This window comes from Myxine glutinosa, chromosome 14 (assembly GCF_964187855.1).
Source record: "Myxine glutinosa chromosome 14, kmMyxGlut1.1, whole genome shotgun sequence".
In the NCBI taxonomy this organism is placed as follows: Eukaryota; Metazoa; Chordata; class Myxini; order Myxiniformes; family Myxinidae; genus Myxine; species Myxine glutinosa.
In genome coordinates this window covers 941,767-968,945 of record NC_136274.1, presented here as the reverse complement: position 1 = coordinate 968,945, position 27,179 = coordinate 941,767, and the positions used below count along the sequence as shown (strand labels likewise).

The 27,179-nt window shown below is 45.9% G+C and overlaps 1 protein-coding gene across 1 annotated transcript in view; it reads left to right on the top strand.

Moving 5' to 3' along the window:
- Nucleotides 1-252: 252 nt before the first annotated feature.
- Nucleotides 253-27,179, top strand: part of LOC137440035 (replication protein A 70 kDa DNA-binding subunit-like) — a 172,423-nt gene continuing 145,496 nt past the window's right edge. Inside the window, exons 1-3 of the mRNA XM_078768297.1 lie at nt 253-520; nt 7,463-7,513; nt 8,633-8,711. Of these exons, the coding sequence (XP_078624423.1) occupies nt 488-520; nt 7,463-7,513; nt 8,633-8,711 (163 nt within the window). The 5' untranslated portion in view covers nt 253-487. The remainder of the gene's footprint in view (nt 521-7,462; nt 7,514-8,632; nt 8,712-27,179) is intronic.

Genomic DNA, 27,179 nt, shown 5'->3' with positions numbered 1-27,179 from the left:
AGACTCCAGACATTTCAGCTTTTCATTTAAAATTATTTTGTAAAATTAATTTTTTTAATTTCCACTTTGACATTATAGGGTATTACGTATAGATCAATGACAAACAAATCTCAATTTAATCCATTTTTAATTTAGGCTGTAACAACAAAATATGAAAAAACGCCAAAGGGTGTGAATACTTTCTGAAGGCTCTGTGTATGATTTGGGTCCGACGGATTTAGGATTTATCCCTCCCTCTTGATACCACCTCCTCCCACAAACCACCCACCACACACCACCCACCACCCACCCCAGCCAAAGCCAAACTAGGACTTATTTGGAAACGGAAAAAGGTTTCTGTTGGAAAATTCAGTCCAATCATTCGAGCATGCAGTGAGTGCTTGGCGAAACACCATTCCCATCATATCTGGCACATGGTGCAGGACATCTTGAGGAAGTTGCAGGAGTTTTTAAACAAAAACCAGAGTGAGGAGGACGATTCACAATCATGGAGACAATGCTATCCAGGGGATGCTTAGAGGTAAGTGTGTGTGTGTGTGTGTGTCTGTGTGTGTGTGTGTGTGTGTGTGTGTGTGTGTGTGTGTGTGTGTCTACGTGTGTGTGTGTGTGTGTGTGTGTCTACGTGTGTGTGTGTGTGTGTGTGTGTGTGTATATGTGAATGTGTGTGTATGTGTGTGTCTGTGTGTATGTTTGTATGTGTGTGTGTGTGTGTGTGTGTTTGTATGTGTGTGTGTGTGTTTGTGTATGTGTGTGTTTGTATGTGTGTGTGTGTGTGTGTGTGTGTGCGTGTGTCTACGTGTGTGTGTGTGTGTGTGTGTCTACGTGTGTGTGTGTGTGTGTGTATGTGTGTGTGTGTGTATATGTGTGTGTCTGTGTGTATGTCTGTGTATGCGTGTGTGTCTGTCTGTCTGTCTGTGTCAGTTAGTGTGTATTATATGTATGTATGTATGCATGTGTTTGTGTGTGTATTTATGTGTGTATTTATGTGTGTGTGTGTGTGTGTGTGTGTGTCTGTGTGTATGTCTGTGTATGCGTGTGTGTCTGTCTGTCTGTCTGTGTCAGTTAGTGTGTATTATATGTATGTATCTATGCGTGTGTGTCTATGTGTGTGTGTATCTATGTGTGTGTGTGTGTGTGTGTGTGTGTGTGTGTCTATGTATATGTATGTGTTTGTGTGTGTATGTATGTGTGTATCTATGCGTGTGTATGTATGTGTGTATCTATGTGTGTGTGTGTGTGTGTGTGTGTGTGTATGTGTGTGTGTGTGTGTGTCGATGGGGAGAGTGCGCACAGTGTTATTTATTGGAGAAAGGTCATCATCTGTTACAGGTGGTTTGTGAACCTGTTCGATATTGATATGAACCTCAGCCTGAATGTATATACCTACTCGTACATGTATTCAGGTGTGAAACTATGACAGCACATATGTTTTCATGTACATATGTTTGGAGATGTATATTTCTATCACAGACGAGAGATAAAAACACCTGTACAATCGAATGAGATAACGTTGATTGTGTTTCATTTATTAGTAATATTAAACGTGCAGGAAGCACTCGATGTTCGGAACTTCACATTCAGTGTTTGCTTGATGGGATCAAACAGAACAATCACGAAGGAACTGCGACCCTATATGGGATGGACAATAGGATAGCACTATATATTTATTTGTTTTTATTAATAGATATTGCATGATATGATTATAAGTCCTTTTGTAAACATTTTTTTATCAATAATAGGATACTAGGATAGTACTATATGATTATTTATTATTATTAATACATATCGCACTATATGATTATACATCCTTTTGTAAACATTTTTTTATCAATAATAGGATAGTACTTTATGAATATTTATTATTATTAATACATATCGCACTAAATTATTATACATCCTTTTGTAAACATTTTTTTATCAATAATAGGATAGTACTTTATGAATATTTATTATTATTAATACATATCGCACTATATGATTATACATCCTTTTGTAAACATTTTTTTATCAATAATAGGGTCGTACTACATGATTATTTATTATTATTAATACATATCGCACTAAATGATTATACATCCTTTTGTAAACATTTTTTATCAATAATAGGATAGTACTATATGATTATTTATTATTATTATTAATACATATCGCACTATATGATTAGAAATCCTTTGGTAAACATTTTTTTATCAATAATAGGATAGTACTATATGATTATTTATTATTATTAATACATATCGCACTATATGATTATAAATCCTTTTGTAAACATTTTTAAAATTAATATTAGGAGAGCACTATATGATTATTTATTATTATTAATATATATTGCACTCTATGATTATACATCCTTTTGTAAACATTTTTTAAATTAATATTAAGATAGCACTATGTCATTATTTATTATTATTAATAGATATCGCACTATATGATTATACATCCTTTTGTAAAACTTTTTAAAATTAATATTAGGATAACACTATATGATTTATTTATCATAATTAAGAGATATCGCACGATATAATTGTACAGCTTTTGCTAAACATTTATCTACCATATAAAACACAATGTGTGTTCGTGTATTTGTGCGTGTCTCTTCCCCTTTTAAAGTGTCTGTTCCCCTCGGTTTAAAAGGCTGTGAGTAGTACTTTAGGAGGGATTTGAGTGCTTTTTGGGGGGGGGGGGGGGGGAAGGGGGGGCGGGTGGAGGGGATTTAATGGGCAATCTTTGAACACGACTGTGTGTCCATCGGTTAAAATATCTAAAAGACTCTGAAGAACCAAAATACCTCAAGGACCCAGAAGACCCCAAATACCCAAATGGACCCCAAACACCTAAATTAACCCAAAGACCCAAAAGACCCTGAAGACCCAAAATACCCTGAAGACTGTTAAAGAAGCAAAAGACCATGAAGACACAGAAGACCCCAATGACCCAAAATACCCTGAGGATCCAAAAGATCCCCCAAAAAACGAGGACCCAAACAATCCAGAAGACCCAAAATACCCCAAAGACCACAAAATACTCAAAATACCAAAAATACCCTGAATACCCAATGAGCCCCCGACACCCAAAATACCCCAAAGACCCGAAGACCAAAAAGACTGATAAAGACCCAAAAGACCATGAAGACCCAAAAGACCCCAAGACTCTAAAAGACCCAAAATACCCCAAAGACCCATAAATACCCAGAAGACCCAAAAGGCTGAAAAGACCCCAATACCCTTAAATACCCAAAAGACTATGTAGACCCCAAAGACCCTTAAAGACCATGAATACCCAAAGACCCTGATGATCGAAAAATCCCCAAAGACGCTTAAGTACCCAGCAGACTCAAAAGACCCTGGAGACTAAAAATACCCAGAAGACCCTTAAATACATCAAAGACCAAAAATATCCCAAAGATCCTCAAAGACCCAGAAGACCGAAAAGATTGAAAACACCCAGAAGACCGAAAAAACCTTGAAGACCAAAAAGACCATCCCAAAGACCACTAAAGACCCCGAGGACCCCAAAAACCCTGAAAACCATAAACGACCTCACAGACCCAAACAATCCCAAACACCAAAATGACCCTTGAAGAACCTTAAAGACCTTGAGGACCCAGTGGATCCCAAAAATCCAAATTACCCCAAAGATCCAGAGGACCGAAAAGATGCAAGGACCCCAAATAACCAGAGGACCCAAAAGACTCACATGACCCAAGACCGAGACGATCCAAAAGACTCAAATGACCCAAAAGACCCTGAGGAAACAGAAGACCCAAAAGACACAAAAGACCCAAAAGATCCCGAGGACCCAAAATATCCCAAGGACGCAAAAGACCATCCCAGAGACGGTATATAACATGCAGACATGCCTTGTCTGCCTAATGATTAATCCGGCCTTGCACCCCTGACACTAGGCCGAGGCTTCAGACTTTGGCACACTCACGCCGCTGCACCATCAAATACATTGTTCCAACCCGTCATTTTTGATGGGACCTTCACTAGTTTATTTAATAAGCGATAAAACCGAAACGAAATAAACACATAATCACTGATTGAACAGTGAATTTCCACGTCAATAAATCACTGATTGAACAGTGAATTCCCACGTCAATAAATCACTGGTCCAACAGTGAATTCCCACGTCCATAATCACTGATGCAACAGTGAATTCCCACGTCCATAATCACTGATCCAACAGTAAATTCCCACGTCCATAATCACTGGTCCAACAGTGAATTCCCACGTCCATAATCACTGGTCCAACAGTAAATTCCCACGTCCATTATCACTGGTCCAACAGTAAATTCCCACGTCCATAATCACTGATCCAACAGTGAATTCCCACGTCCATAATCACTGATCCAACAGTGAATTCCCACGTCCATAATCACTGATCCAGCAGTGAATTCCCACGTCCATAATCACTGATCCAGCAGTGATTTCCCACGTCCATAATCACTGATCCAACAGTGAATTCCCACGTCCATAATCACTGGTCCAACAGTAAATTCCCACGTCCATAATCACTGGTCCAACAGTAAATTCCCACGTCCATAATTAATCACTGGTCCAACAGTAAATTCCCACGTCCATAATCACTGGTCCAACAGTAAATTCCCACGTCCATAATCACTGGTCCAACAGTGAATTCCCACGTCAATAAATCACTGATTGAACAGTGAATTCCCACGTCCATAATCACTGATGCAACAGTGAATTCCCACGTCCATAATCACTGATCCAACAGTAAATTCCCACGTCCATAATCACTGGTCCAACAGTGAATTCCCACGTCTATAATCACTGGTCCAACAGTAAATTCCCACGTCCATAATCACTGGTCCAACAGTAAATTCCCACGTCCATAATCACTGGTCCAACAGTGAATCCCCACGTCCATAATCACTTGTCCAACAGTAAATTCCCACGTCCATAATCACTGGTCCAACAGTAAATTCCCACGTCCATAATCACTGGTCCAACAGTAAATTCCCACGTCCATAATCACTGGTCCAACAATAAATTCCCACGTCCATAATCACAGGTCCAACAGTGAATTCCCACGTCCATAATCACAGGTCCAACAGTGAATTCCCACGTCCATAATCACCGATTAAACAGTGAATTCCCACGTCCATAATCACTGGTCCAACAGTGAATTCCCACGTCCATAATCACTGATCCAACAGTGAATTCCCACGTCAATAATCACTGATCCAACAGTGAATCCCCACGTCCATAATCACTGATCCAACAGTAAATTCCCACGTGCATAATCACAGGTCCAACAGTGAATTCCCACGTCTATAATCACTGATCCAGCAGTGAATTCCCACGTCCATAATCACTGATCCAACAGTGAATTCCCACGTTCATAATTACTGATCCAACAGTGAATTCCCACGTCCATAATCACAGGTCCAACAGTGAATTCCCACGTCCATAATCACTGATCCAACAGTGAATCCCCACGTCCATAATAACTGATCCAACAGTGAATTCCCACGTCCATAATCACTGATCCAACAGTGAATTCCCACGTCCATAATCACAGGTCCAACAGTGAATTCCCACGTCCATAATCACTGATCCAACAGTGAATTCCTACGTCCATAATCACTGATCCAACAGTGAATTCCCACGTTCATAATCACTGATCCAACAGTGAATTCCCACGTCCATAATCACTGATCCAACAGTGAATTCCCACGTCCATAATCACTGATCCAACAGTGAATCCCCACGTCCATAATCACTGATCCAACAGTGAATTCCCACGTGCATAATCACAGGTCCAACAGTGAATTCCCACGTCCATAATCACTGATCCAGCAGTGAATTCCCACGTCCATAATCACTGATCCAACAGTGAATTCCCACGTTCATAATCACTGATCCAACAGTGAATTCCCACGTCCATAATCACAGGTCCAACAGTGAATTCCCACGTCCATAATCACTGATCCAACAGTGAATCCCCACGTCCATAATCACTGATCCAACAGTGAATTCCCACGTCCATAATCACTGATCCAACAGTGAATTCCCACGTCCATAATCACAGGTCCAACAGTGAATTCCCACGTCCATAATCACAGATCCAACAGTGAATTCCCACGTCCATAATCACAGGTCCAACAGTGAATTCCCACGTCCATAATCACAGATCCAACAGTGAATTCCCACGTCCATAATCACTGATCCAACAGTGAATTCCCACGTTCATAATCACTGATCCAACAGTGAATCCCCACGTCCATAATCACTGATCCAACAGTGAATTCCCACGTCCATAATCACAGGTCCAACAGTGAATTCCCACGTCCATATAATCACTGATCCAGCAGTGAATTCCCACGTCCATAATCACTGATCCAGCAGTGAATTCCCACGTCCATAATCACTGATCCAACAGTGAATTCCCACGTCCATAATCACTGATCCAACAGTGAATTCCCACGTTCATAATCACTGATCCAACAGTGAATCCCCACGTCCATAATCACTGATCCAACAGTGAATTCCCACGTCCATAATCACTGATCCAACAGTGAATTCCCACGTCCATAATCACTGGTCTAACAGTGAATTCCCACGTCCATAATCACTGATCCAACAGTAAATTCCCACGTCCATAATCACTGGTCCAACAGTGAATTCCCACGTCCATAATCACTGGTCCAACAGTAAATTCCCACGTCCATAATCACTGGTCCAACAGTGAATTCCCACGTCCATAATCACTGGTCCAACAGTAAATTCCCACGTCCATAATCACTGGTCCAACAGTGAATTCCCACGTCCATAATCACTGATCCAACAGTGAATTCCTACGTCCATAATCACTGATCCAACAGTGAATTCCCACGTCCATAATCACAGGTCCAACAGTGAATTCCCACGTCCATAATCACAGAACCAACAGTGAATTCCCACGTCCAGAGTATCATTGAAATAGAAAAAGAAAACAAGTATAAATAATTGGTTAAAAATCAAGTGATGCTCGTGTGATGTGAATACGCAGAGTTTTTGACCTCTGGCCACAGACTTATCGATCATTGCTTTCATTAGAAACGTTTGACAGACATCAATTTGAACACGAATCCGAATTGCGTGAAAATGAATAATTGTGATCGGGAATGATCCGACACAAAAACAATATCATTGTGCTGCTGGTAAAGCGGGAAAAAAGTTTCGGATATTCGCAGAGAAGTTTCCCCATGGATGGATCATGGTTTATGGATGGCGGGAGATAGCTTGGCCTCCATCACCACGAGCCGGATAATCCTAACCACAAGCACAACCACAGCGCTGCGGTTAAGGCACATTGTCGTGAGTGTAGCAAAGTAAATACAAAATGCTGGAACACGAACTATCCGGAGCATTTTACAGGTTTCCAACATGATGAAATATAAATAATCTGATTGAAAATACAATTTATTTACGAGTTTTGTTGTTGTTTAAATCTCCAGGCAATCGGTGTTCGTGGAGAGAAACCACCGAATCCAGTTCTACAAATACTGGTTAGATTTTCACCACTGATATTGATTGTGTTCATACAAGTGATTGATTATATCTGGAATGACAAAAAAATAAATCTCAAATACAGTTATTCATTCACACCACGAGTACATGACATACAGTTATTCATTCACACCACCAGTACATGAAATACAGTTATTCATTCACACCACGAGTACATGACATACAGTTATTCATTCACACCACGAGTACATGACATACAGTTATTCATTCACACCACGAGTACATGACATACAGTTATTCATTCACACCACGAGTACATTAAATACAGTTATTCATTCACACCACCAGTACATGAAATACAGTTATTCATTCACACCAGTGGTCCATGAAATACAGTTATTCGTTCACACAACTAGTCCATGAAATGCAGTTATTCATTCACACCACGAATACATGAAATACAGTTATTCATTCACACCACGAGTACATGAAATACAGTTATTCATTCACACAGCTAGTCCATGAAATACAGTTATTCATGATCACGGTGTGTACCCCGATTTCGAATAGGTACACCGTATCCCTGCGCATCGTAAGAGGCGACCAAGGGTTGGCGTCAGGAAGGGCATCCGGCCATAAAAACATTGCCTCAAACAGGGAACCATGATTGTCATGGGGCCCGCAAGGCTAACCCCCGCTCTAGCGGGGAAAATGGCCTTAAAACGATCATTCATTCATTCATTCATTCACACCATGAGTACATGTAATACATTTATTCATTCACACAGCTAGTCCATGAAATACAGTTATTCATTCACACCACGAGTACATGAAATACAGTTATTCATTCACACCACGAGTACATGAAATACAGTTATTCATTCACACAGCGAGTCCATGAAATACAGTTATTCATTCACACCACGAGTACATGAAATACAGTTATTCATTCACACCACGAGTACATGAAATGCAGTTATTCATTCACACAGCTAGTCCATGAAATACAGTTATTCATTCACACCACGAGTACATGAAATACAGTTATTCATTCACACCACTAGTCCATGACATACTGATATTCATTCACACCACTAATCCAAAAATGTTTATGACCTCACCGTGTTCAGATAAACTGTGAATATGTTCCATCACAGGGGTACAAGCTGCTCCAGATGCCCACGGGTCCTGAGAGATACCGTCTCATGCTCACCGATGGCGAGAGTCGCAGCTCCTGTAAGTGACGTCACAGCTAGTGATCTTGACTGATGAGTTAAATTGAGGCAAATTGTGCATTTTGAATACCAGTACACCTGCTCAATTAGTGAGTGGTAGGTTGTCATGTTATTGTCTTTAGTTATTAATTAATCGACATCTAATGTCCAAAATCTAATCGACATGTTCTTGTCAGCTAACCAACTCATCCACTTCGTTTTTCTCATAATCTGTCCTTTACACTTTGAAATATTGTGCTATATATTGTCACGGAGGCCGATGAAAACCAGCCTTGGACGGACAGCCGAACAGTTAACTCTGAGGCAGCAGTTGGAGACTTGGCGGTTATTTTTGGTGCACGCGGGTGAAGAAAACCTGGGTGCTTACCTCAGACGGCCGCCACAGGGTTTTATCCGAAACCCAACACCATGCAAACAAGACACAACAAAGAAAATGCACCTTAATTGGTTTAATGAAATTAAATCACAGAATTAAAATGGATGGTGAGGTAAATCTATTGTCGCGTGACTCCCCTCGGTGAAGACCGGGAAATCACGAATGGCAATCGAGCTTACTTTGAGGCGTTATTCAATGGTGGATTTGACTATACATATGCGCGGGGGAGGAAAGATAGAGGAAGAAGAAGCGGGAGATTTACGTGTCGTCCTGAGCAGTCTTCAAACCGGCAGGAAATTAAACTCACGAACACGGATTTTGAATGTACAAGAATAACACGGCTTTATTGCCGGACCCCGTGAACAAAGAACACGACGATATCTAAAACTCCTCATGAGCGCTCCTATATACAGACTTCAAACACGTACAGATGGGGAGGATATGAAAATAAACGTTTCGTTGTGTTCTGTGTGGTGTGAGCTTAGCTCTGTCTGGCTGAGGTGTGTCGGGAACTGGTCAAACAAGTGGAACATGTCTTTCAATCCTGACAAATCTCACACTCTTACAATGTCTCTCCGAAAGGACCGACTGGACAACCCTCCCATCTACTTTCTCAACAATCCTCTCCAAGAAGTTCTGTCGCTCAAGCTTTTGGGTCTCACTATCTGCCATGATCTTTCTTGGGAAAACCACATTTCCAAGCTGGCCTCCAAAGCCAATCGCCGACTGGGCATCCTCCGTCGTGCGAAGTCCTTCCTTGGCACACCTGAGCTCCTCACCACATACAAGGCTTTCATCCGTAGCTCAATGGAATACTGTTCCCCCCTCTGGGCTGGTGCTCCTGCCTCACACCTTGCTCGGCTTCACGCTGTTGAGGCCAAAGCTTTCAGAATCATTGGAATCTCCTGCGATGTAGTCAACGCCGAGGGCCTTTCACTCACTCACCGCAGGCAGGTTGGTGGTCTTTCTGTCTTCTACCGACTCCTCTCCGGCCTTGCTCCCCCAGCTCTCTCTGTGCTCTGTCCCCCCAATATTCCTTCAGGTCGCACAAGATCTGCCTGCAACCCTGGTTAAACTGCCAAAGTCTAGGCTCTCTGCTCACCTTCACTCTTTCATACCCCTTTTCTCCCGCCTCTGGAACAAACTCCCCCACTCCCTTCAATCCCACTCCTCCCTCCAGGTCTTTAAAACAGCTGTTCACCACCATCTCTTATCTTCCCCCATCGAAAACCTTGATCTTTTCTACCCCCGGTAATTCACCCCAGAGTCCTTGCAGTGTTCATATGTTTTAATCCTCTCCCACCTCCCCCCAAGTCCTCCCGATGTCCCTGCTCTCAAATGTTGTGTTTGTGTCCTTCCCCCTCTTCCCCCTCTCTTTTGTGTCCTTCCCCCTCTCTCCCCATCTTGTCTGCCGCTCCCCTTGTTTTTTGTGTTTTGTGTGTCGGTTTGTCTTTTTGTGTGATTAATGTTAGCTCTTTCACGAGCCTCGATCTTGTATACAAAAAAATAAAAAAAAAAAAAAAAAAAAAAAATTATTATTGCCAATTGTTATTACGATTACTTATGTTAGATGAGATCATTGAAAAGATCAGACCGTTCCTCGCCATTCTAAATTCCCGGAAATAAAATTTACTTCCGTGATAGTCTGTTGGCAAAATCTGAAAATTTTGGTTTGGGAGTACTGCGTGTTAGAAGCTGCCAACAAGTATTTTTGGAAAGTACACACCCTCAGGTTTATGAAAATGCTTGTTGGCAGTTTTGAAAATGTCATACAGAGAAGATATCTGGTTGCCATAACAACCACCTCAACAAAAATCTTCAAAAATCAATTAAATAATTAAAACATTTATTTGGAAGACAAAATGGCAGATTTAAATGTTTAATCATACGGTCTCTGATACTATCAATCAGCTGAATTCAATCAAAAAATTAAACTCGGTGAGGGTCAATGGTTAAGGTCAAAGGTCATAACATTTAAGTGAAAAAATGGCCCAAAAATTCATCAAAATTTGAATTAAACGGGAAAAGTTTAATATCTTGGCCAAATTTTGTGCTACTAGAAACGGTACCCGCCCTGCGGGCGGGCTTCAATTGGGAGGCTCAAATGAAAAGGCAAAATATCAAAAATTGAAGGCTTTTTTTAATTTTAAACGATTCATATGAACATCCGTTAAATCATATCACACGCAAATCACCAAAATCTAAACAGTATCTTTAGAATTTCAATAAAAGCCACATCACTGTTCATATCAGTAAATATTATTCCATAGTGTTTCAAATCGTGATTGATACACTATAATCGTGATGATCGTGATGATCGTGATCATGAATCGTGAACGATAATCGTGGTGAGTCACGATGTCGTATATACTCCCGATACGTGTACCAAATTCCCGATACGTGTAACTGTACCAAATCAACAGTTAAAAGGATTTTGAGCCGATAGCTGTTACGGCCTTGGAAAGATCGATGGAGACTGCGATCTGTTAGCGATCTGTTAGTTGGACTTCTGCTTCCGGATCTTGCAGGCGAGGTTTCCGTTTTTTCGGAGCTGTCCATGCACTCCACACTATCGAAGTTAAGTAATTGTTTCCATTTGTATTTTCGTCAAAACTATTTATTTTATGGTGTGTGTACGTATAGTGTGTCCCAAGGAAGATTCTCAGTGTTAATCTTTCATACCTGTATGAAATATCGTCGGTTAATTTGTGTCGTGTCTTTTGAGGCCTTGTACCTTGTCCGACCTTGAGGCTTTGTTTTTCTCTCAGTGGTCCATCTATTGTGCTCCAACTACTTATGTTCTCTGTTTTTTTCCCAGTATTTTCACCCCATACGTCCTTGTTTAAAATCCCAACTAAAAAAAAAAAAAATTCCCTCTCTGTTCTTATTCTCTGTTCTTATTCGTTGTTCTTATTCGTTTATTCGTTGTTCTTATTCGTTCTTCGTTCTTCGTGTTTCACCCACATTTCCCCAGATAGTTTTCACTGTTAAACTTTAAAATGTTTAAACTTTCCCCTGAAGTACTGTATTCTGTCGTGTATTATAACACCTTTTTTTCTTCTTCTTTAAAAGGGTGCTTTCAACTTGCTCACCAAATCTATTCATTCCAAAAAAGAATTCCATCTCTTACAGTGCCGCTTTCATACATTCCCTAAACTCTCCTGCTCTCCACCCCCCCTCCCCCCCCCCCTCCAGCGTCCTCAAACGTATTTTTGACTCGAAGGTCACAAGAAACTCATTTTGCAATAAATGTTCGTTTCCCATTAATCGTACACTTTCCAAAATCCAATCTCACCCCTCCCCTCCAAATCCTCCCCATCACCCCTCCCCCCCAAATCTTCCCCACCACCCCTCCCCTCCAAATCCTCCCCATCACCCATGCCTTTCAAATCTCCCCCCTTGCCCCTCCCCTCAAAGACTTCCCCCTCCCCCCTCCCCTCCAAATCTCCCCCATCTCCCATCCCTTTCAAATCCCTCCCCTCCTAAACTCCCCCCTAACCCCTCCCCTCATAAACTCCCCCTTCGCCCCTCCCCTTCAAATCTACCCACCCTCTTTTCTTCTCCATTTCCCCCCTCTCACCCCTCCTCCTCAAAGCCTCCTCCCCACTTCTTCCCCCTTCCAACTCTCACCTCCATCTCCCCCAACCTTCTGCTTTGCTCTTCCCCCTCCTCAAATAACACCTCACTGTGCCTCACCCAATCACCATCAAACCTTTTGTCCGCCCCATCCTTCCCTTTCTCCGAGCTATTTTGAAATCTCTGACACACCTCCAACAGCTCTCCCTACCTCTTCCTCCTCGTCCACATCTTACCCTACCCCTCCCCCCCCCCCCCCTGTTCTGTATCCGATTCCCCCCCCCCTTCCTCTTCATTAACGGTATGGACCTCAAACATCCGGGGCCTTCGTTCAAACTTAACTGATCTCTCCATACAGGTTGCTTCGGACAAACCAGACATGATCTGCTCAACAGTAACTTTCCTCCTTCATGATGTCTCTGATTCCTTAGTATCTCTCCCGGGTTACTCCCTCCTCCGGTATGATAGACCTGAGCCTCGTCCTGGAGGTGGGGTTGCTATCTTTATAAAAAAAACTCTCTTTCTCACTCGCCCTGCACTGCCCTCTCTCCACCTCACCCCCAGGAATACCTCTGGCTACGGCTTCCCCTTCGCTCCCACCTCTTGTTCATATGTGTGTTGTACCGTCCACCAAACAGTGATGACTCTATCTACATCTCGCTGTCTGATAATATGGACCAACTTATATCTACTCATCCCAACTCTCTCTTCCTCATATGTGGTGATTTCAATTGTCACCATGCCAGTTGGCTGGGTGTGGGTACCTCTCTCACCAGCCATGGCTCCTCAGCAAAGGACTTCTGCGACTCACTGGGACTGACACAATCTGTCAATTTCCCGACCCGGATCTCAGTCAACGGAGCATCTTCTCTTCTGGACTTGGTTATGACTAACTTCCCTGAAAATGTCTGCTGCTCTTCTTCTGCTGCAATCGGCTCATCTGATCATGTGCTTGTTAAAGTGGACATCTCTGACCATTCTCAGGGAGCCGCCTCAGCGTCGACGAGTCTGGCATTTCACTCAGGCCAACTGGCTCGGTCTTCAAGCAGCCATCAATCATCTGGACTGGTCTCCCATCTCTACAACCTCTGACATCAACTCATTCTGGGAATTCTTCCAAAGTAAATTGCTCTCTCTCATGCACAGATTTATCCCATCTCGTCTTCAGTTGTCATACCCCTCCTCCCGTCCATGGTACACGGAATCTTGTGGTGAGGCTGTTGCCCAGAAACAACTTGCCTTCATCTCCTGGAAAGCAAATCCAACGGAAGGAAATCTCATTTCCTTTCACAAAGCCCGAAACAAGTGTGTGTCCACCCTCAGGAGAGCCAGGAAACAATATCTATCCGTTCTCAGGACCGAACTCTCTTATCTGTCTCCTTCTTCCAAATCCTGGTGGTGTCTGGTCAAATCTGTTTCTGGTGTTTGTTCCCCCTCCATCCCCTCCCTTACCTCAAACGGCTACACAGCTGACTCCGCACGTGAAAAAGCTGAATGCCTCAACTCTGTGTTTGCCTGTAAATCTTGTGTCCCAAACCCATCCCTCTCTGTACCCACCGTACCCAATCGTACCCAGCTGCTCCTGGACTCTGTGTCCTTTCCTCCTGACAAGGTGGAAAAGTTTATGTCAACCCTCGACTCTGATTCTGCAACTGGACCTGACGGCATCAGCCCACGGGTCCTAAAATCCTGTTCTTCTGCTCTTTTTCTCCCTCTCTCTGTTCTCTTCACCCTCTCTTTTGCTCAAGGTCAACTGCCATCTGCTTGGAAATCAGCCAACATCACCGCTTTACACAAAAAGGTGCAAAAACAGATCCTAGTAACTACACAGACCAATCAGCCTTCTCCTAATCATCAGCAAAGTCATGCAATCCATCGTTGCTTCGAATATGAAATCTTTCCTCTTCTCCAATGGCTTGATCTCTGATCATCAATTTGGTTTCAGACCAGGTCACTCTACTCTGGACATGCTGCTTCTGCTGTCTCAACAATGGATGGAGGTCCTCAATGCCAAACAGGAAATTAGAGCTGTCTCCCTCAATATATCACGTGCCTTCGATACGGTCTGGCACCCTACTCTGCTCACCAAACTCTCCTCCTTTGGTATCCATGGAAATCTCCACGCATGGCTGGCGGACTTCCTCTCCAGTCGTAGTCAACGTGTGGCCCTGAATGGGTTTCTCTCATCTCCTCTTCCTGTTCAGGCTGGAGTTCCCCAAGGCAGTGTTCTGGGCCCTGTGCTTTTTCTGGTCTTCATCAATGATCTCTCCGACTCTCTTGAAAATCCTCTCTATCTCTTTGCTGATGACTCCACTCTCTGCCGCTCCATTCCTCATCCCTCAGATCGGCAGTCTGCAGCCTCCTCACTCTCTGCAGACCTGGATAAAATCACTGACTGGGCAAACAAGTGGAACATGTCTTTCAATCCTGACAAATCTCACACTCTTACTATGTCTCTCCGAAAAGACCGACTGGACAACCCTCCCATCCACTTTCTGAATAATCCTCTACAAGAACTTCTGTCACTCAAGCTTTTGGGTGTCACTATCTGCCATTCTGCCATGATCTTTCCTGGGAAAACCATATTTCAAATCTGGCCTCCAAAGCCAGTCGCCGACTGGGCATCCTCCGTCGTGCGAAGTCCTTCCTTGGCACACCTGAGCTCCTCACCACAGACAAGGCTTTCATCTGCAGCTCAATGGAATACTGCTCTCCCCTCTGGGCTGGTGCTCCTGCCTCACACCTAGCTCGTCTTCACGCTGTTGAAACCAAAGCGTTCAGAATCATTGGAATCTCCCGTGATGAAGCTACTTCCGAGGGCCTTTCACTTACTCACCGTAGGCAGGTTGGTGGTCTTTCTGTCTTCTACCGACTCCTCTCCGGCCTTGCTCCTCCAGCTCTCTCTGGGCTCTGTCCCCCAAATATTCCTAAAGGTCACACAAGATCTGCCTGCAACCCTCTTACGGTTAAACTGCCAAAATCAAGACTCTCTGCTCACCTTCACTCTTTCATTCCTCTTTTCTCCCACCTCTGGAACAAACTACCGCACTCCATTCAATCCCACTCCTCCCTCCAGGTCTTTAAAACAGCTGTTCACCACCATCTCTTGTCTTCCCCCATCCAAAACCTTGATCTGTTCTACCCCCACTAATTTCACCCCAAATCCACTTTTTTGAAATACCAACTTCTTTCCTGGAAGTCCTTGGTGTCCTTGTGTTTATACTTCTCCCACCCCCCCCCCCCCTTCCCAACCCGCCTCCCCCCAAGCCCTCTCCCTCCCACACATTCCCGATGTCCCTCACAAATGTTGTGTTTATGTGCTTCCCCTTCTCTCCCCATTTTGTGTACCGCTCCCCTTTTTATACACTTTGCTTGTTTGTCTGTTTGATTTGTTTGTGTGATAAATGTTAGCTCTTTCACGAGCCTCGATTATGTATACAAAAAAAATAAAAAAAATCGATGGAGACATGTTGCTTTCCCGGGTGCCGCACAAACGGCTGCACCGATCGCGCGGCACCCGGGAAAGCAACATCGTCACAATGAGAACAATGAACGTCATGCAAACGCGAATGTTATGTGGTAGTCCAAACCTCAGAATGCTGGAGACTAAATCTGAAATTGGGAAAACGAAATAGCCTATTTTACTCCTGGAGATCCCAGGATTATCCACCCAAAATATTGTTACGGACCGCGGTTTAGATGTTATATTTGCCGAGCGGAGGCTCCGCGACCGAACAGTTGCTCCCCTTTTCTTCCCTTACACTCACCCGATTCACCCAGACGTTGGCCAAATCGCGCTATGCTAAATCAATGATGGAAAGGACACGACGACTGGGATAGATGAAACGACGCAAGGGGTACAGTTCTCAAGACCTCCGGAGGAGGGTATAATTACAGTGGTGGAGAAAAGGGGGTAGATTACAAGGCCGAGTGAGGTAAAGACACAGAAGAGATGGGCACTTAAATACAATCTTATCTTATCCCGGACAGACTACGGACAAACGGACAAGGTAGACTCACACGGGGATTGATGGCGGGGATGGGCAGGTCGGTCGATGGCACAAGGTGCACCTTGGCTTGGGGACAGGATAAAGCACGGTTCAAAAGATGCAGGGAGGTGTCACAGCGCTCGGAGGTGGTCTTGCTTGCTCCAAGCTCAGCGCGCATCTGACGTCACCTCCCTCTCACTGCGCATGCTCAGCGGGGAGTGACACGCCCTCGGCTGGTTGGTTCCACCCCACTGGGGCCGGTCCGCCGATTCCATTGGGTGCGGGGGTTACCGGGCTCCGCCCTTGACGAGGAGCCGACAGGGAGCCCCTGTTTGGTAACCCCGTCGAGCACATGTCCGATGGCGGCTCGTTGGGAAGGCCTGGTGCCCTCCCACCACTCCTACCAAGCCGGAGTGAGGACGCGCACTCCCTGCGCTCGTTGTTGTTGTTGTTGAACTGTGAGGAAGAGCTGCGGGGAGGTATTGGGAGGTCCTAAACTTCCTAACGGTGCTATACAATCACATTCTGGTGCAACGAAGGGTCAGAATTAATGGAAACGAATCCTTAACTGACATAGACTAAGAATAACTAGCAAGATGTCCTATAGTTGTCTTACATGAGATGCGGTGAACCTGGGTGCGACATTTAATGGGGGAAATAGGGGGAGGTCGGGTCTACAGAGTGTTGTTTACAGAAAATGGGACTAGGGAATGGGGGATTGGGGAGAGTTGGGAAGTATTGAGGAAATAGGGGAATATTTACAAGCGGATATGGATGGATGCAAATCCCATATCCGCAACACTGCACCCTACTCGACCTCTGGGCGACCCGACCCGATAAATTTTTACCTACTTTAGTGTGGCACTCAGATGTAGTTCCCTCTACTATTAACTCAACCCTGAGTGCGGTTGGTTCCGCACCAACTTTTGGTTTTACAGATGTTACAGAACATCCAGTTTTGCAGATGTTCACCAATGAGTAAATATGTCCCCCTGCGACGTTGCACCCTTCTCCTAACAGAAACACACCCACAGGATAACCGAATCGCGGAAAGCATCCTCAAACTAAACATACAGCCGGGAGGGAGCATCATTTATACAAGACTACACTGATATTTACACTACGATCCAGGACCTGTTCTTTGAGGAACACATGCAGATGTTATGCATAGAGAGAGCACGCATGCCAGCATCGATACACCAACCCACGAGTGCCCTGTGGCCCTACGGCCTTTAATAATGTGCAGAGCACCCCGTCCAAGCACCAAAAGCACCACCCCATAATGCACAGTCAGCACCATCCGGTGCACCAATAAAGTGTTCAATAACAATGCACCATCAAGTGTCCATGGTCACCGGTGGTGTCGCAGCCGGCCGATGTTCTGCCGCTGGTCTTGCCTTCATGGAGTGCACTTGGCCTTCTGGCTTCTTTAGAAATAAAGAAAGGCACCAACCGCGTCCATTTCTTAATTGTGGCCGTCAGGGGGCCAACTAAAAGTGGTTCACCTGTATGGCATAGGTGCCACGTTGACCCAGGTCCATCCACGGGTGGTGCTTGACCGCAAAAGAACTGCGGTTCATTGTGGGCGGCCACAAAAATTGCGGTCCATATGGTGTATCGATCCAGGCAGCAAGCAGCGGAAGTACAGGCCCACAACTGCGGAGCCAGCACCTCTCTCTCCTCTCTCTCTGCCCCAAAGCCAGATCCTCGGAGGTGGGAGACAAAAGAAGACAAGTGAGTAAGGTGGTAAGGGCGCAAAAGTGCATGCAATACAAGGTAATGCACACTGGGGGCACATGGGAACCAGGTGAGACAGGTACGTTCCTACCGTACGCCCCCCCCCCACCAGGTAACCTATATTGCCCCTCCCTTACCCCTTACTGTATCCACAAAACACAACACTACCCATAAACATCTACTTTACACATCAACAAACGTCCCTACTGTCTTCCCCGTTCCTCCCATAAACCAAATTCGTCTTCTCTCCCTCCTAACCAATCAAATTTGCCATTTCCAACTCAACATCAAAATTTGCCATCACCAATTCATCATCAGTCCCTCCTAAGGAGGGAGAGATGGAATCACCCCAATGTCTCATCCACGTCGTGATGCGTCTCACAAATCCAAACAGCAATTCTCATTTCCTGCAACACAAAACAAAGAAAACACAGGTGTGGAGTCATCATCATCACCTCAGGTAAGTGGCTGCGTATGGTGCGACAGGTTCATCAATCCTAACTATTTCCTAAATGACATTAACACACTTTACACTACCCGGGGTCTTTCCCTGCCAATCCATTGGCCAACTTACACTATGGGTTCTAAAAACCAATTCCCATTGACCAAACTGTGGTGCTTCTCAATTTGGGGTCTCACTCCCCCGATTCATCTCCCGGTGCCCTTGCACAATTTCTGGGCTGCGACGTGTAGCTCTCCCAGCAGGTCTACCCACCTGCACACCTCCACCACTGCAGTTGCCACCCGAGCTTACCTAGCTCCTCACCCTAACCTAACTAACTGGGGAAGGCCCCTCCTGGCTCTGTCACCCCACTCGGTGCCCTCTGGCACTGGGCTACCCGGGTCCGTCCTCCGGATCCTCGGGCCCCATCCACAACAACTACTACCGGCTCCCAGAGCCCACCTGCGGCCTCACCTGGCCGACATCCTCACAGTGGTGGAGTGCCCAAACCAACTACACACACTAACAGGCTACACGCCCAGCCATTTCCACAACACTAATGCACCCATCCAAATACCATTCTCTCACCCACACCACAAATGCCAATATCCAACCACAATTTACCTATACCTTATAACTACTCTTTAAACTACCCTCCCCGGGTACTCGTGAAAGGGGTCCACTCTTCCCCCATCCACACCTTCGCACCATGCCCACCACTCCGTACCACTTACTCCAACTCTCTCCACACCACTCATTCTCTGCTCCATATATTCCACACACCTGTACTTGCACACCTGTGCTCTCATACTTGGTGCCGCCTGCACCCTTCTCTCCCCCAAGCGCATTCGCGCTGATCCACAACACTCACTACTCACCATGACACTCATCCGCAATGCTCTCTCATTCATCACTTGTACACTCACATACACCTCGGAGCATTGCCTCACTGATGCCTCATTTGAAGCTGCTCACCAGCACTTCCATTCATACTGCATCATCTGCTCTGTCTACTCTCTTCTAAAACTCGCGCTCCTCAGTCGTCCCTTACACTTAGTGCTCCCACGTCATTATCAAACACTAAGCTACTACGTCCCCACTACAGGTACCAAGTCTCTTATCTAACCTTAACGTTACCTAATGTCATCTCTCTAGATCCCTACATTATATATCCTAACCCACCCGGGCTAGTTTTCACTGCCATCAACCCCATAAAACTAGTGCTCCTTTGCCCCCACCTGTGAGGGATGACAGAGTTGCCATCCCACCACATCGGGCACCTCCCACTACCAATTTTGACATCAAATTTCAACAAATCAAAAATTTGCCAATCACTACCCATCATCTGCCAATCATTACTGCCAATCCTTTGCCAATCATCAAATTTTTGCCTTTTTCTAATTTTGGGTCCAAAACACTAACCTCATCACCCGGCTACTTACTAGATCCTCTCGGTGCGCCAATTCACTTCTAAAGCTCGGCTTCGTACAGCCGAGCAATGAATGCGGGTTCTTTGGTGCCGGCGGCTGGATGCGTCCGACACTCGGTGCAGGGAAGGACACTTACCCGGGCCAAGATCCCACGCACCACCTCGGCACGGAGCCATCCCATGGCCCGATCTCGACCTGCCGGAACGCCTCAACAAAAAGGGGTCGCCATGACGACCCTTCCTATCGGGCTGCCCGCTCCGCTTAATGGAGCACGGACGCGGCCGTTCAAAGCGCGGCCCGGCGTGGATCGCGTACGGCGGTTCTTTCGAAACCGCCGTGGTTCGGATCGCCGCTGGTCCTCGCGGCACGCAAAGCTGCCCGACGTGCACCGAGGGCCCGATTCGGCTATAAGTCGTTCTAACCTCTAACCCGGTTACCGTCGATGCCTCACCTGCATGCTTACACGCATACGCTACCCCTTTCTTGCTCATACATCCAGCCGTCTCCCTGCTCTTGGTCATTGCACCTTCTCTTACACACCCAGGTACACTCATTCCGCTCACAGACTTGGTCACACACCTGACCACCGAACACTTTGGCACACATTCGCCGTTCGCACAACTCACCAACACACCTCTTCGCGCCCCCTCCTCGGTCACCTCCTCTGTGACAATCACAGGTGTGCTCTCACTCGCACACCCAACCACGTGCCTCACTACCAACTCAAGTGTGCATTCCCACACACGCTCTACCCTTCCAGGTGTGCATCCTTCCATTCCAGGTGTACATCCTCTCTCACCTGCCACAACCAACTCACGCTCCGTGTCACTCTTACTACTCTCACCTCCACTCTGGACAGCGCACTCACCCTTACTCTCGACAGCGCACTCTTTCCTCATGCACCTGTCCGTTACACACCTTTCTCGCACACACTCTTGCGCACACTCTCCCGTTACACCCTCTGTAACACTCACCACAGGCGTGCATTCTCCCTCACTCTTGACAGCGCACTCTTTCCCCATGCACCTGTCCGTTACACACCTTTCTCGGGCACACTCTCGCGCACACTCTCCCATTACACCCTCTGTAACACTCACCACAGGCGTGCATTCTTCCGTTACATCCTCTGTAACACTCCTCACTACGCGCTTCCATGTGCTCCCTCGCACACGCGCTACGACCGACTCACTCTCGACAGCACCCTCACTCCTTGGCGCGCACTTTTTCCTCACACACCCCAGAGTCGGACTTTCTCGCACACCTCCTTTTTCGCACACCAGACCTGTCGCATACTTCACCAACGGCCTCTCACGAACACCCGGGTCCATCTCGACCCCCAAGCTCATTAAATCACCTGGCGCATCATACGCACGACCATATTGGTCACCACTTACACCGGGTCCTCTTTCTCTTCGCTTCTCCTCCATCACCTGTGAATCCCTCATCCGGTTAATGAGCACATCATCACGATCCGAACACAGACTTTGGACCAATTCTTTTACTTCCTCTTTTATCTCTTTCTTATCCCCTCTCCGTCGCTTCTTAATTTCGCTCACCCCTTCTTCCACTTCTTCTAATTTCTGCTTCACCTCTTTTATTTCCCGGTGCGTCTCCTCAAGCTCGTCCTCGAAGGCCACCTTGACCGTTTCTATGTGCGTCCTCACCTGCCGGTCCTTCGTCTCCATTACCTCTGTCACCTCGTCCAACCTCGTTGTCAGTCCCTCACGTACCATCTGACATTGCCTCTGTGTCGCTATCAAGTCATTTTTTATGTCGTTTTGTGTCGCTTTTAACCCTCCTAATACCGCAGTGTTCCTTTGAACCTGCTCCGTTAGTTCTTTTTGTCCCTCCGTCAGCTGTTCCACTCCCAGCGTCAACTCCTCTATACCACCTTGCAATTTTACAGTCCCCTTTCTCACCTCCTTCTCCATGCGCTCCTCACAGTGCCTCACCTCCTCGCGCACTCCTCCGACCTCCTCACTCACACCTCTTCTGATCTCTCCTCCCATCACCTGCATCTCCTGCCCAGATGCCACCCTCATCTGCTCCATTTCCTCCCTGTGAGCATCCAATTTAGTTTCTACCCCCATTCTGACCCCCTCTATCTGCTGCCCCATTTGTTTAACTTCCCTTTCCGCTTGGTCCCTCATGTCCCTCAATTTGCCTTCCATACTGTTTTCTAACCCCTCTAACCCCTTTTTCATCCCTTCCATTTGATTCTCTTGAGCGGCCATTCTGTTTTCTACCCCCGTTAACCCCTCCTGCATTTCCCCTAATCTATTGTCTAATCCCTCTATTCTACTCCTTAACCCTCCGATCTGGGCCCCCATGTCCTCCCTCAATTTCTCGCTATTGGACCCCATGTCATTCCTTAATTTCTCGCTATTGGACCCCATCCTTTGTTCCAATTGTTCGCTATTCTGGGCCAACAGGGCCCCTGTTTGCGCCATGAGGACCTGCATATCCATCGGCGGCACGGGTACAGCTACCGCAATCCCCTGCGCGGCGCCAACCTGTTGTTCGCGCTCCTCTTCCCCATGCCTTGCGCCGCCATTTTGCGAACCTGCCGCCCTCACTGCTTCGCTCTCCTCATGTCCCTCAATTTGGTCCTGGATCGACCCTGCCTCACTCTCCTCTACCGGAACCCAGCCGTCTTGATCTCCCATAGCGTGACTTTCAAAATTCGGGTTTTTGTAAAACAAAAGCAATTTCGGTACTTTATAATTTTGACCAAATTTTTTCTAGCTGTTTAAAAAAAATTTGGTTCGGGCCTCGTATCCCACTCCTGACACCAGTTGTTATGGACCGCAGTTTAGATGTTATATTTGCCGAGCGGAGGCTCCGCGACCGAACAGTTGCTCCCCTTTTCTTCCCTTACACTCACCCGATTCACCCAGACGTTGGCCAAATCACGCTATGCTAAATCAATGATGGAAAGGACACGACGACTGGGATAGATGAAACGACGCAAGGGGTACAGTTCTCAAGACCTCCGGAGGAGGGTATAATTACAGTGGTGGAGAAAAGGGGGTAGATTACAAGGCAGAGTGAGGTAAAGACACAGAAGAGATGGGCACTTAAATACAATCTTATCTATTCCCGGACAGACTACGGACAAACGGACAAGGTAGACTCACACGGGGATTGATGGCGGGGATGGGCAGGTCGGTCGATGGCACAAGGTGCACCTTGGCTCGGGGACAGGATAAAGCACGGTTCAAAAGATGCAGGGAGGTCTCACAGCGCTCGGAGGTGGTCTTGCTTGCTCCAAGCTCAGCGCGCATCTGACTTCACCTCCCTCTCACTGCGCATGCTCAGCGGGGAGTGACACGCCCTCGGCTGGTTGGTTCCGCCCCACTGGGGCCGGTCCGCCGCTTCCATTGGGTGCGGGGGTTACCGGGCTCCGCCCTTGATGAGGAGCCGACAGGGAGCCCCTGTTTGGTAACCCCGTCGAGCACATGTCCGATGGCGGCTCGTTGGGAAGGCCTGGTGCCCTCCCACCACTCCTACCAAGCCGGAGTGAGGACGCGCACTCCCTGCGCTCGTTGTTGTTGTTGTTGTTGTTGTTGAACTGTGAGGAAGAGCTGCGGGGAGGTATTGGGAGGTCCTAAACTTCCTAACGGTGCCATACAATCACATTCTGGTGCAACGAAGGGTCAGAATTAATTTAAACGAATCCTTAACTGACATAGACTAAGAATAACTAGCAAGATGTCCTATAGTTGTCTTACATGAGATGCGGTGAACCTGGGTGCGACATTTAATGGGGGAAATAGGGGGAGGTCGGGTCTACAGAGTGTTGTTTACAGAAAATGGGACTAGGGAATGGGGGATTGGGGAGAGTTGGGAAGTATTGAGGAAATAGGGGAATATTTACAAGCGGATATGGATGGATGCAAATCCCATATCCGCAACAATATCTTTGCGATCGGTTCAGCAGTTTTTACGGTACCTTCGAACAGACAGACAGACAGACAGACAGACAGACGGACGGACATTTGGTGAATTATAGTAAGATGGATTTTATTTAACTTCCATAATGAACCTTATGGTCGAATGATCAAAAATAATCACCAACCGAGTATTGATTAATTGCTATGGAAATGACTAGAGTACATTAATCAGGTCAGTATCGCAATATATACACACTAATGCCTCATGTACATACATTTACATGTATATTTACATGTATTACATTTGCGTGTTCATTTACATGTGTTACCTTGCTTGCATCAATACTGGATATACGCACTAATGCCTTATGTACATACATTTACATGTATATTTACATGTATTACATTTACATGTATATTTACATGTATTACATTTGCGTGTACATTTACATGTGTTACCTTGCTTGCATCAATACTGGATATACACACTAATGCCTTATGTACACACATTTACATGTATACTGAAACGCAAAAGAAACTTACCACCTTTGAAACCTTTAAATATCAACAATAACACTGCGTGTAGTAAATGTGTGAACTTATTTGTGGACAATAGTGTCCTCACTGTCAGACAAAACGGTCACGGATGGTCACTTGAACCTTCAATGGTCACTTCATAGCACAGCTGTTGATCAGCCGTTTTGACTGTCAGTGATTAGCCAAGGGGTACGGGATGATTTTAATGAGCTGCACGTGATGTCTTGATATTGGCTTTTAAAAGGCCAGTGCAAAATGGGCATTTTGACAAAAAAATTTGACCATTTTGACCAACTTCAAAAAGACCGAAAACGCAAAAGAAACTTACCACCTTTGAAACCTTTAAATATCAACAATAACACTGCGTGTAGTAAATGTGTGAACTTATTTGTGGACAATAGTGTCCTCACTGTCAGACAAAACGGTCACGGATGGTCACTTGAACCTTCAATGGTCACTTCATAGCACAGCTGTTGAACAGCCGTTTTGACTGTCAGTGATTAGCCAAGGGGTACGGGATGATTTTAATGAGCTGCACGTGATGTCTTGATATTGGCTTTAAAAAGGCCAGTGCAAAATGGGCATTTTGACCGAAAAATTTGACCAACTTCAAAAAGACCGAAAACGCAAAAGAAACTTACCACCTTTGAAACCTTTAAATATCAACAATAACACTGCGTGTAGTAAATGTGTGAACTTATTTGTGGACAATAGTGTCCTCACTGTCAGACAAAATAGTCACGGATGGTCACTTGAACCTTCAATGGTCACTTCATAGCACAGCTGTTGAACAGCCGTTTTGACTGTCAGTGATTAGCCAAGGGGTACGGGATGATTTTAGTGAGCTGCACGTGATGTCTTGATATTGGCTTTAAAAAGGCCAGTGCAAAATGGGCATTTCAATCAACATGCCACGATTGTCAAGGGATCAACGGCAGCGTGCCCTGGGCATGCTGCAAGGCGGACTGAGCTACCGTGAAGTGGCACGTCGCCTTGGCTGTTCACACCAGACGATATCGGCCCTGGTGGACAGAGACACCCTCCACAACTCTGCAGATGACAGACCTCGATCAGGGAGGCCAAGAGTCACCACTGCAAGGCAGGCAGAGCAGATGGTCCGAAGTCACCTGCGGGATCGATTCCGTCCAGCATCCCGCACTGCGGCAGAAACTCCGGGGCGTGCAAACCCACGGATCTCCAATGATACTGCACGAAGACGACTGCATGACTATGGTCTGACTGCCAGAAGACCATACAGAGGCCCCGTGATGACGGCTGCCCATCGCCGCAACTGACAGAGATGGTGCCAGCAGCATCAGCGGTGGACCTTGCCACAGTGGAACGAGGTCCCTTTCAGCGATGAGTCAAGGTTCTGTGTGGACAGTCCTGATGGGCGTGAGCGTGTCTGGAGAAGAACTGGCGAGCGATATGCCGATTGTTGCGTGCGTCAAGCCAACAGGTGGGGTGGCCCAAGTGTGATGGTGTGGGCCGCCATATCAGGCCGGTACAGGACGCCACTGGTGGTTGTGGATGGGAATCTTAACGCCCAGCGGTATGTGGATAACATCCTGCGACCTCATCTGCTGCCATTCCTGCTAGACCACCCAGAACTGAGAACCTTTCAGCATGACAACGCTCGTCCCCATGCTGCTCGCTTTACCACTGCATTTCTCCAAGGCGAGAACATCAACACCATGCAGTGGCCTGCGCTCTCCCCTGACCTGAATCCCATAGAGCACCTGTGGGATGAGCTTGGGAGACGCGTAGTTGGCAGGGCCAGGACACGGGCAGAGCTGCTTCAGACATTGAGGACTGAGTGGGACAGAATCCAGCAGCAATCCATCCAAAGACTGGTAGGCAGTATACGCCGACGATGCACTGACTGTATCCAAAACAATGGTGGCCACACACGCTATTGAAAGGGGACTGGCATTGCACCCTGTGCTGTTCTGTACTGTAGAACAAACTGATGAGATGGTGTATCTTGGTCAAAAACATGACATGTCATCAATAAAATGCCAATGTTTCAATTAGCAATTGTTGGTTTGTTTTATTTTGAACTGTTACAATTTTATTACATTTCAAACAAGTGATAAGTTTCTTTTGCGTTTTCGGTCTTTTTGAAGTTGGTCAAAATGGTCAAATGTTTTGGTCAAAATGCCCATTTTGCACTGGCCTTTTTAAAGCCAATATCAAGACATCACGTGCAGCTCATTAAAATCATCCCGTACCCCTTGGCTAATCACTGACAGTCAAAACGGCTGTTCAACAGCTGTGCTATGAAGTGACCATTGAAGGTTCAAGTGACCATCCATGACCGTTTTGTCTGACAGTGAGGACACTATTGTCCACAAATAAGTTCACACATTTACTACACGCAGTGTTATTGTTGATATTTAAAGGTTTCAAAGGTGGTAAGTTTCTTTTGCGTTTCAGTATATATTTACATATATTACATTTACATGTATATTTACATGTATGACTATGTA